Source organism: Leptodactylus fuscus, chromosome 8 (genome assembly GCF_031893055.1).
Source record: "Leptodactylus fuscus isolate aLepFus1 chromosome 8, aLepFus1.hap2, whole genome shotgun sequence".
Classification (NCBI taxonomy): Eukaryota; Metazoa; Chordata; class Amphibia; order Anura; family Leptodactylidae; genus Leptodactylus; species Leptodactylus fuscus.
The window spans coordinates 31747130-31759653 of NC_134272.1; the positions used below are offsets into that span (position 1 = coordinate 31747130).

The following is a 12524-nucleotide window of genomic DNA, read 5'->3' on the forward strand; positions in this document are numbered from 1 at the left end:
AATTGTGGGTGCACGTAACCCCAATATATTCTTTGAATTCCCAGTCAGAAACTGGCACTATATGGCAGTAGCAAGAAATGAGGGTATTTGTATTCCCAATATACTCTTTGAATTCCCAGTCAGACAATGGCACTGTATACCAGTAGTAAAAATTGTGGGTGCACGTAACCCCAATATATTCTTTGAATTCCCAGTCAGACACTGGCACTATATGGCAGTAGCAAGAAATGAGGGTATTTGTATTCCCAATATACTCTTTGAATTCCCAGTCAGACAATGGCACTGTATACCAGTAGTAAAAATTGTGGGTGCACGTAACCCCAATATATTCTTTGAATTACCAGTCAGAAACTGGCACTATATGGCAGTAGCAAGAAATGAGGGTATTTATAACCCCAATATATTCTTTGAATTCCCAGTCAGACAATGGCACTGTATACCAGTAGTAAAAATTGTGGGTGCACGTAACCCCAATATATTCTTTGAATTCCCAGTCAGAAACTGGCACTATATGGCAGTAGCAAGAAATGAGGGTATTTATAACCCCAATATATTCTTTGAATTCCCAGTCAGACAATGGCACTGTATACCAGTAGTAAAAATTGTGGGTGCACGTAACCCCAATATATTCTTTGAATTCCCAGTCAGAAACTGGCACTATATGGCAGTAGCAAGAAATGAGGGTATTTGTATTCCCAATATACTCTTTGAATTCCCAGTCAGACAATGGCACTGTATACCAGTAGTAAAAATTGTGGGTGCACGTAACCCCAATATATTCTTTGAATTCCCAGTCAGAAACTGGCACTATATGGCAGTAGCAAGAAATGAGGGTATTTGTATTCCCAATATACTCTTTGAATTCCCAGTCAGACAATGGCACTGTATACCAGTAGTAAAAATTGTGGGTGCACGTAACCCCAATATATTCTTTGAATTCCCAGTCAGAAACTGGCACTATATGGCAGTAGCAAGAAATGAGGGTATTTGTATTCCCAATATACTCTTTGAATTCCCAGTCAGACAATGGCACTGTATACCAGTAGTAAAAATTGTGGGTGCACGTAACCCCAATATATTCTTTGAATTCCCAGTCAGACACTGGCACTATATGGCAGTAGCAAGAAATGAGGGTATTTGTATTCCCAATATACTCTTTGAATTCCCAGTCAGACAATGGCACTGTATACCAGTAGTAAAAATTGTGGGTGCACGTAACCCCAATATATTCTTTGAATTACCAGTCAGAAACTGGCACTATATGGCAGTAGCAAGAAATGAGGGTATTTATAACCCCAATATATTCTTTGAATTCCCAGTCAGACAATGGCACTGTATACCAGTAGTAAAAATTGTGGGTGCACGTAACCCCAATATATTCTTTGAATTCCCAGTCAGAAACTGGCACTATATGGCAGTAGCAAGAAATGAGGGTATTTGTATTCCCAATATACTCTTTGAATTCCCAGTCAGACAATGGCACTGTATACCAGTAGTAAAAATTGTGGGTGCACGTAACCCCAATATATTCTTTGAATTCCCAGTCAGACACTGGCACTATATGGCAGTAGCAAGAAATGAGGGTATTTGTATTCCCAATATACTCTTTGAATTCCCAGTCAGACAATGGCACTGTATACCAGTAGTAAAAATTGTGGGTGCACGTAACCCCAATATATTCTTTGAATTACCAGTCAGAAACTGGCACTATATGGCAGTAGCAAGAAATGAGGGTATTTATAACCCCAATATATTCTTTGAATTCCCAGTCAGACAATGGCACTGTATACCAGTAGTAAAAATTGTGGGTGCACGTAACCCCAATATATTCTTTGAATTCCCAGTCAGAAACTGGCACTATATGGCAGTAGCAAGAAATGAGGGTATTTGTATTCCCAATATACTCTTTGAATTCCCAGTCAGACAATGGCACTGTATACCAGTAGTAAAAATTGTGGGTGCACGTAACCCCAATATATTCTTTGAATTCCCAGTCAGACACTGGCACTATATGGCAGTAGCAAGAAATGAGGGTATTTGTATTCCCAATATATTCTTTGAATTCCCAGTCAGACAATGGCACTGTATACCAGTAGTAAAAATTGTGGGTGCACGTAACCCCAATATATTCTTTGAATTACCAGTCAGAAACTGGCACTATATGGCAGTAGCAAGAAATGAGGGTATTTGTATTCCCAATATATTCTTTGAATTCCCAGTCAGACAATGGCACTGTATACCAGTAGTAAAAATTGTGGGTGTATATAGCCCCAATTCTATTGCTAGGGGACTTGCAGGGTATTTCTGGGGTGAAGGTGGGGGGGCACACCGTTGGAACGGGTATCGGGGTATATATCGGGTATACGGGAATACACTGACAGTGTATTCCATTCAGGATCCTGGGAAAGCTGGGTTGCGGCGATTGAGCCCGTCAGTGCCACGTTACACTGACAAGCTTCTCCCTGGAATTTAGCTCTTACAAGAGCTGTTGGTTGTCTTCTCCTTCCTATCCTAGCCTGTCCCTGCCTACCCAGAATCTAAGCCCTAGCTAGCTGGACGGAAACCTCCGTCCTCGGTGAATTGCAAGCTCAGAATGACGCGAAGCTGGGCGTCGCTGTTCTTTTAAATTAGAGGTCACATGTTTTCGGCAGCCAATGGGTTTTGCCTACTTTTTTCAACGTCACCGGTGTCGTAGTTCCTGTCCCACCTACCCAGCGCTGTTATTGGAGCAAAAAAGGCGCCAGGGAAGGTGGGAGGGGAATCGAGTAATGGCGCACTTTACCACGCGGTGTTCGATTCGATTCGAACATGCCGAACAGCCTAATATCCGATCGAACATGAGTTCGATAGAACACTGTTCGCTCATCTCTAGTTGTTACCTAATGTCTGCTCCCTGCGAAGAAAGAAATCTGGGTTAGAGTTGAGTGTTTTGTTGGGGAGGACCCCTGAAGACTAGGAAGTGGATTGTTCACATAAGCAATGGGGTCTTCCATAAGATGTAGTGAAACTGCGGCTGGTTAGATTAACCACAACTGTACGTTGCAAAAAAAATGAATAAATTCTTTATCATAGTATTAGAACCAGATTCCACATAGATTCATTTCACAATAATAAAGACCAGTGATCCATAGTAAAATCAAACCATTATTGAAAAGCCTCGTATACATATATATTGAAATGTGGCAGTCTTGATGGTAAGTGGGAATTTACTAAATTAAGCCCAACTTTCTATGATGTTCTTGGAGTTGTTGCTTCACAACAGTTGAAGCGACATAAATTAGAGGTAACGCTTTGAAATTTGCAGAGCGCTCATGCAAACTCATATCATTGCAGAACCTTTGAAGCAGGTTCATCAGTTCTCAGACAGCTATGGATTATCAACTGAACCAAGGAGTTAGGAAATGTCACAAAGCCTTGTGCTAAAAGAAAATCTAGAGGAAAACTAAACAGTTGACAAATTTATATTGGAGGTGCTGGTTTAAGGCTAAGGCCTCAAATAGCGAGCTGCAGCTGAAAAACGATGCATAAAAGACTGCAATAGAAACACATTGTGTTATTTTCTGCAGTGTTTTTCACAGATAATCTGCAGAGTTTTCCTTTGCGGACCCTCTGCCTCTATTATACCTACATGGAAAACTGTCTGCAGGTTTAACTGACTTGCTACAATTTGCAAAAACACTAGATTTTTTTCTACAATGTGCGGATGGGATTAGCCATTACTGTAATTGAAATCAGTCCTGTATCTGCGTCTCCATCACATGACCAGGAGTTAATGTAATATATGAAGGTTCCCATTAAAGGATAATGAACAGAAATCTGGAACCAGAGATCTGCAAAATTGGTGCAGAATCTGTACTATAAAATTTTATATCCTTTAATTATACAACGAAAAGTAATTCTTTTGCAGTAACCAGAATGCCTTTTTATTGCCTAAAATGTTCCTTTTATTGTCTTTTTTAGATTCATCACTAGGAAGAAAGAAATGCATTTTTTATTCTCACAACAGCAACAGTTTAACATTGCACCATAACTTTAATGACGCTGGCAAGGAGTTTCGGGTGTCATTATTTAGAGGCATTAACAAAACAAGAAGTATTTGTGAAGGATCTTTCAATGCCACCCATATACCCTTTGCCTACGATAACTGCACAGTCATCCCATCAGCAAGCCATGTCACCTTTCATCTACAGAGTCTCAATGAGGACGATACAGATATCTACTTCTTTTGCAAGCAGGTTATGTATCCCCCTCCTTACATCTGTGAGTGTGATGAAGGCACCATCATTCACGTAAAAGGCAAGTAAAAAGGATTGTCCCAACAAAGTGCTGTGGTTATAGAAGTCTGGATATTTATATTAATAAGTAATGTTAAAGGGGCTCTATCACTAGGAAAAGTCATTTTTAACTAATCACACCTTTGCATAGCCCTTAGAAAGTCTATTTCACACTTACCTTTTGTATGTAGATTGCCTCACTGGTTTCTGAATAAGTCCGTTTATATTCATATGCTAATTAGACTAGTGCAGGATAGAAGGTTCTCTCCTATTGTCTTCTATGGGAGACGGCTCCTGCTGCTGCTGATGACTCGCTTCCTGTTTGCTTCACACACATAGAAGATAATAGGAGAGAGGAGGCTGCTGGGAACTTCCTGAGCTGGCTGGAGGCTCATTAGCATATGAATAAAAACGGACTTATTCAGAGACCACTGAGGCAATCTACATACAAAAGGTAAGTGTGGAATAGTCTTTCTAAAGCCTATGCAAGCATGTGTTTAGATAAAAATGACTTTTCCCAGTGATAGAGCCCCTTTAAGTGATATTTCTTGCAAATTAACCCTTCTAGTATGATTTTGTAGTTTTTAGTGTTCCTGACTTCTTTGCCTTCCCTAAAGAAACCAAATGTATATATAGTATGATATAAATATTACGCATTCTTTTTAAGGCTGGAGCCCTATGTGGCGTAAACGGTACAGTTTGGCCCATGTGGAAATGCCGCTCCAAAAAACGCTGCATTTTACAGACACTGCAAAGTGGATGGGATTCTAGTAAATCCCATCCACAAAAGTTGTCTTGTATGCTAAAAAATTGACCAATTCATTTCCCTGTCATGTTAAATGGCACCTGACAGATTTTTTGACCCCTCAAAAGTGGTTACAGCTCTATTTGGAGGATGGGGAGAACGTTGTATACATACCTGAGGATACATTTGGATTGTATTTAATCCATACTGCATGATCATCACCCCAAGTACTCACTCCTTTGCCCGTATATGGGGCTATCAGTTTTGGTGGTCACAGGGGGAATCAGTTTCATGACACTGTGATACTGGGTAACCCAGAGCAGCTGACCATACAGGAGACCAGGAAGTTGACCAGAGCACTGGAGAGGTGAAGAAAGGCGAGTTGTTATTTTACTGCACCTCTGCTGGGTCTCCGATTACTATACATGGAAACTTAGGAGACCCCAAAATATAATATTTGCAATTTTGGCTTGGTCTTGGATCTGAAATTTTGGGTGAATCTTGAGAATATTCTCGAGACAAATCTTGCAAAATTCACCGTCATTAGCAGTTTTGAGGGCAATTACCGATAGCTCTTTACCGTCAGAAGAGCGTTCCTGACAGTCTAGCTGGGAATGCCCCTCCTGACAGTACTGACCATAGCACTATACTGTCAGAGGGGGCGTTCCTTATAGCCCAGCCATGATGCTGAGCGGTGAGAAACGCCCCCCAGTACTAATCTATAGACGAGTGCTAGACTGTCAGAAAGGCCCTTCTGACGGTGAAGAGCTATCGGTAATTGCAGAATACCTCTATCTCTGGGACTCATAACGGGAAAGCCGACAGTGCGCTGAATTAAGCACACTGTCGGCTTTCTAGCGGTATATAAAACCGCATATGCCTGAGGGCATTAAAAGATCTTCTTTAAGTCGATAGTATCCATGGGATATATAAAGATACAGATGTAGCAAAATTTAACTTGCTGAAGTGTGATTGCAGAACACAACAAAAACCATTGAAAAACCATTAAGGCTAAGGCTGAAGCCCCACGTTGCAGAAACACAGCTTTTTTTTGTTGCAGATTTTTGAGCCAGGATTGAATTGGGGAGAAGCAAGAAGTATAAGGACTTCCTATATATTTACCATTCCTTTTGCAGCCAATCTTGGCTTTGGCTCAAAAAAACCCCAAAAACCGCAACAAAATCTGCACCAAAAACATCTGCGTTTCCGCAATGTGTGGCCTCAGCTTAAAGGAGTTGAGCTAAAGTTGGGTGACCCAGTGAAGTTAATATGTTAAAGGAGCTCTATCAGCAAAATTATGCTAATAGAGCCCCACATATGCGTGAATAGCCTTTAAAAAGGCTATTCAGTCACCGTAAATGTTATATTAACCCCCGATCCCGATTTTAAATAAAAGGATAAAAACATATATGCAAAACTTACCTGAACGTGCACCATGGGCGGGGATAAATGATGTGACATCAGCTTCGGGCACGCCTGCCTCTTCTGTCTTCTTGGAGTAATGCCCTCTGGTTCCGTGTCTTCTTCCGACTTCTTCTCTTCAAATCCCACGCCTGCGTAGTAGCGCTTCCCTCCGAAGCGCTACTACGCAGGCTCACTTGCCATTTTACTTAATGGCAGTTCGCGAGTGAGCCTACACAGTAGCGCTTCGGAGGGAACCGCTACTACGCAGGCGTGGGATTTGAAGAGAAGAAGTCGGAAGAAGACACGGAACCAGAGGGCGTCACTACATGAAGACAGAAGAGGCAGGTGTGCCCGAAGCTGACGTCACATCGTGCATCGCCGCCCATGGTGCACGTTCGGTAAGTTTTGCATATATGTTTTTATGCTTTTATTTAAAATCGGGACCGGGGGTTAATATAACATTTACGGTGACTGAATAGCCTTTTTAAAGGCTATTCACGCATATGTGGGGCTCTATTAGCATAATTTTGCTGATAGAGCCCCTTTAAGTGGCAGGTTAAAATCAGCTACATCTGTACGTACAGTTATAGCAGAGTTAACCCAAACTTCTGAAATTGAGTAAACTACTGTAGCATATTTTTCCAATTACTTTATGTTTATTTTTTTATGTCTTTCGTGATAAGATATCACGCTACAGCAGTTTAACCAATTGTTTACGTTTAGGATAACTTTGTTACATCTGTATCTCATAGACGTTAGCTCTAAACGTTTTTTTCCAGCCTCTCAATCGATATACTGTGTGTATGTGTATATATATATATATATATATATATATATATATATATATATATTATATTACATTCTAGATTTTCATGTTTTAGCACTTAGTTTAGCACCAGTGTGTGTACTGAATACATTTCTTATTGAATTTGATTTCTCATTTCCACTATAACCCTCTTACTGTATACTTTCCTATATAGTTGTCGTATTTTTAGAGTAACACTTGACATTCATCTGCTCTCAATTCATTCTACTTGTCATATTTTTCAGAACCTATTCTGCAGAAGGAAGTCATAGAAATTACTAAAGCGCCCCTGACTTTTCTTATCATCCTGGCATGTATTGCAGCATACAGCATTATAATCACTGCCTCATTTTTGTATATTTGGGTAAGGCAAAATATTTGTTTTATTTTAGGAAAAAGTTGCACTGACGTACTTTATTGTCTCTATACCAGGGAAAGAATATGCACACATTTGCTAGGTAGCCCAATAATGTCCTATGGAATTCCTTATGTTGATGTTCCCAATACAGCATGCAAATAGCCATTTCATACATTGCCTTACAAACATCATATAGCATGATGCCCCTATAACTATTCCATACGTGGCCAAATTATACATACATTTGCCCAAATAAGTGTGGGTTCACAGTGTCATTAGTTAAAGTCCATTGCTTTCATCTGTAATAGGATTATAGTAATGCATATTAAAAGACAGATGCAGATGGAGCCCCCTCTATTAAGTGCCCATCTGTAGTCAACCCCATGTAAAAAATCATGATGGAAGCTTCTTTATGTACTTTTCTGACAGAATTGCAGCACTTTTTCTTCCATTACAAAAGTAAACAAATATAAGATGGAAGACAGCATGTGACCGATGAGTCCAATCAGTGGCCTCAGGAAGAGACCCCGGGGCATCACAGGTAGTGACATCACATGCTCTTCATTGAGGCCACTGATTGGCCTCAGCAGTCATGTATGGCGGGGACTTCCACTAAAAGATAACAATAGATCAACTTTTTAAGCTGCATACTTGCCCTGAACTTCTTGGTAAGGGTTGGTTCACACTAGTGTTCGGGGACTCCGTCCCCCATTCCACTTAAAATAAGCAAGCAGGACTGTTCTCTCTGTCGATTCCAGTATAAAATTGGTGGAAACTGGTTGGAAACCCGGCAGAACCCATTATAGTCTATGGGGTGTATTGGTAGCCACTTTTTAAGCATAGTGGGTTTCAGTTTTTTCGGGATACCAAGCAGATGCAAAGAATGGAAACCTAACGTAAGTCTTTCTTGGGAAGGAAAGACACACAACAACTAGTAAGTTTTGTAACTCACCAAGTGCTTTATTCACATCGCTGTTCAGCACTGCTGTGTAATGTCCTTCATGTTGCCTCTGAGTAACTGAAATTGAGTTGGGAAGCAGAGTCCCTTATTTTCTCCATGGGTTGTCCACTAGTCTCTAACCACTTTTTCAGGTATAACTGACAATTAAAGATGGAGCCTGCAGAGGGGAAAACTAAAATAATGCAAAATAAAAAATTATATCGTCAACAGTAATAGTGTTATTTCTTAAGTGCATCCACATGACGGCTTATTCTGAAAAGTCATCAAACTGCAGTTACCCCGCTAGAAATGAATTAAGATTTGTGATAGGGACTTTTGTAGTAAAGTTTCACTTTAAAAGTTTGACATTGTTTCCACTTCCTTTATTAAAAATTCAACATGCTCGCAACTCTTTTGCAGAGAAAGAAAAGGAGAATGCGAATTCAACAGAGTGAATATATTAATGTTGTTCCACGACGACCAAAGAACCAGAAATCTTATATCCCTTATGCTGACAGTCCTGTTCACTCCTGTGGCCGCTGACGACTGCATATTCTGAGCAGCTTCTCCATCTGTCTGTGTTTACCAGAAGTGTTACAACAGCAAAACAGCCGTCTGTTTGCTTGAATAACCATATCGATGTTTTCTCATTAATTTCTAATATTACTTTCAAGAGGGTGTCTCATTTGCATTAACTATTTAAGAAAATGGGCATTTGATAATCTTCAATGACAGTTTGCTTTACAGAGTAATAAATAATGAATGATTTCTAATAAAAATATGTATATTTAATCAGCCCAAAGCAACAAAAATTAAGAAGGCAGTCAGTGAAAACATGTTATCATCCATGTACTCCTCACACTCTGTTCTAGATTTAGGTATATTGCAGTGGTTTCCCTAAAGCTCAGCCTCCAATCTGCTCAGTCTGTCTCCTCTGCTCAATCCCATGATGTATTAGCAAAGCATAACCGGCAGCTAGAGACAGTACTATATGTGCCTGCTGGGGGACAGTGTACTCTTCTCAGTAACTGTCACCTTCATCATTACTGTGTAGCAATCATCAGGAGTAATTGTGATAGACTGTTCATCCCTGTGGGGAGACTCTGTGGAACAGTCCATGCAGTTTTATTATGTAGGTAGTGAAATAGTTTTTTTTTAGGGCTCATTCACATGGGCCAAGAGGGGGCGGATTTTGGTGCTGAATCCACGTCATAATCCGCCCCCTCGCAATAGATGTCTATATAGACCGCTAGCTTACTTTTTTCCGGAGGCGGCAACAAAAAAGAAGCAAGCTGCCCTTTCTTCAGGCGGACTCCGCGGCTGATTCAACCCCGGTGTCCGCCTCGCGCCAGCATCCTCTGGACTGGGCCCATTCATTTCAGCCTACTCCGGAGGGGGAAGCCGCAACTGTCGGAAGCCACGACAGTTGTGGCAGGCGCATTTTGGCCCTATTGTGACACAGCTTCCCGCGTCACTCTCAGGATCAAAATCCACCAATCCGGTCCCCATGTGAACGGGGCCTTAGAAGACATGCTTGTTTTTCATAACAAACAGAGTTGAAGTTCTTCAATTTTGGGGACTTTCTTGGACTTTATTTCTCCTAATTTCTTGTATAAATTAATATTTGTAACCAAGGTTAAACATGTGAAACTTTACGTTGTCTGCAAACTTTAAAAATGATCACTTATTTTTTCTTTTGCAATAAAGAAAAATATAAATCCGACAGAAATAAAATATAAATTTTCTGCATGTTACTTTGATAAGAACAAGAAAATTATTGATTATATATACACAATGCTATATCTACAACAATGTTACAAATTATAATAAAATACATTAATACAATAATGATACATTAGTAGCAAGCCCAAAAATTACATTAGTTATATTTATATAGCAATGGTACACCAGTTTTAGAAGAAAAAATTTCTTGCAGGCTTTGTTTTTACAGCGTTCACTCTGCAGCCAAAATGACGTCACCCGTATTCTATGTTTCGGTAAGATACCGGGGATACCAAACTTACATACTTTTATTTACATTTTAAACGTTTAGCAAAGATCAAAAAATTTTACCAAAATTTTTATTTTCCAAGAGCTTTTTCATGTTTCCATGTGCATGGGGTTGCATGGGGCGACTTTCTTTTGAAGAGCAAGGTGTACTTTTTAGTTCTACCACTTTGGGGAATATCTATAGCTTCGATCAATTTTTATTCAAATTTTTATCAGAGTCAAAACAGTGTAGAAACAACGGTTCGGCACTTTTGATTTTTTTTTTGCCGTTACAGCGTTCACTATACAGGACTGGCGTTTTTAGACACAGAGATACAGTACTTTTATATGTGTTCTAGGGAAAGGGGGGTGATTTACATTTTTTATATTTTTTACAATTTTTTACCTTTTAAAAAAAATTATTTTATTGCACTTATTAGACCTGCTAGGGTTCTTGAATCCCAGGGAATCTGATCACAAATGCAATGCATTACAATGCTATTGCATTGTAAAATATTGCCATTTGTGGCATTGGCATTGCTTTTTGTGGCCTGCCATACTAATGAATGGCAGACAAGTCTGGGATCCTTCAATAGGCTTCCAGCTGTCATGCCAATTGGCCACTGACCTTGGATCTCACTTGCAAAATGGTGCCTCAGTCAGCTAAGAAAGGCGTGTGATATGCCAGTCTTAATAAAGGGCCCGACTAGTGCAGCTAAAGAGAAAGAAAACTACAGTCCCTACACCGGAATAGAAATCTATGCCAATGGCATATTTCCATTATATCTCATGCCTGAATAACGGTATGATACATCTGTCAGACTGAGGTGTCCCCGCCCCAGCTCGCACTGAACCCCACTCCACCCATATTACCACAATGTGGGGAGCAAAGCACGGATCAGGGCTTATGGCTCACATTTTGCACAAGAAAGGGCACCACAATATCATCCCTCTACGCCATTTTTCTGAATCAATGAATTCCCCCTATGTATGAGAAATAATGTATTAAAGTAGCGTAGAAATCTTATGGCTGTGTCTAGGTGGTTCTCAGTCTTTAAAAGTAATGGTTACCAGGTAAGGATGGTCTTCAAAGACTTAAATGGAATGTAATTTGTAAAATGATGTTTTAAAGTGAAACCGTTCATTCAATTTGTCGAATAGAGTGTTATTTTACAAAATCTTCAACAGCCTTATAGTTGAGATCACAAAACATGTGGTTAAAGATAATCAGCTTTTCAAAAGGACATACTTTTGATTTGCTATGTTACCAAATGTCACACATTATTGTGCCCCATTATGGCCTCTGCACACATTATTAGGCCCCATAGTGGCCCCAGCACTCACTATTATGCTCCATACTGGACCAACCATGAACAATTATTATACTCTGGGGTCTTTTTAGACCCCAGAATATAATGATAAGAGAGCTAGGTCAGATGAAAAACATAAAAAATACTGTTAAGTACCTCTACTGGGCTCCGTCGCACTCCACTACTTTCGGTCCTCTTCAATGTTGGACCAGACATCATGTGAGTCAGGCTGATATTGCAACAAATAATGACTAGCCCACATGATTTCTGGTACATCATCAGGAGAAGTAAGTAACAGTGTTTTGTGTGTTTCGTCACCTCCCATGGATCTCCAACCATTATACTCAGGAGTCTTAAAAAATCCCAGAGTATAATGATAGCAGTGTTTGTTGGGGTTGGCGGGCCTGCGGCCTCACTTACTGATCCCTGATCCTGATCCACTTCCCATGAGCAGGAGAGGGGATCGTTAAGTAAATAAGGCCTGTTACCTGTTGGGGTTACTCCAGTAGATTATAGCCTATTAAAAAAAATAAAAAAAATCAGAAGCCCGCCAGGCCCCCTAATGTCCCCGTGGCAGCGGCAACTACTGCTACCCCAGTAATTACGCCACTGATGGGATTCTAAGCCAAAATGTAATACACTTTAATTAAAAATGTTGCTGCATTCTGCCTTTCTAAAGTTCCTACCACTATGTATCTC

At 40.1% G+C, this 12524-nt stretch overlaps 1 protein-coding gene across 1 annotated transcript in view; it reads left to right on the forward strand.

Moving 5' to 3' along the window:
• The window catches only part of CD28 (CD28 molecule), a 34247-nt gene extending 25015 nt beyond the window's left edge, over positions 1-9232 (forward strand). Inside the window, 3 exon segments of the mRNA XM_075284803.1 lie at positions 3961-4331; positions 7488-7592; positions 8947-9232. Of these exon segments, the coding sequence (XP_075140904.1) occupies positions 3961-4331; positions 7488-7592; positions 8947-9069 (599 nt within the window). The 3' untranslated portion in view covers positions 9070-9232.
• The last annotated feature ends 3292 nt before the right edge of the window (positions 9233-12524 follow it).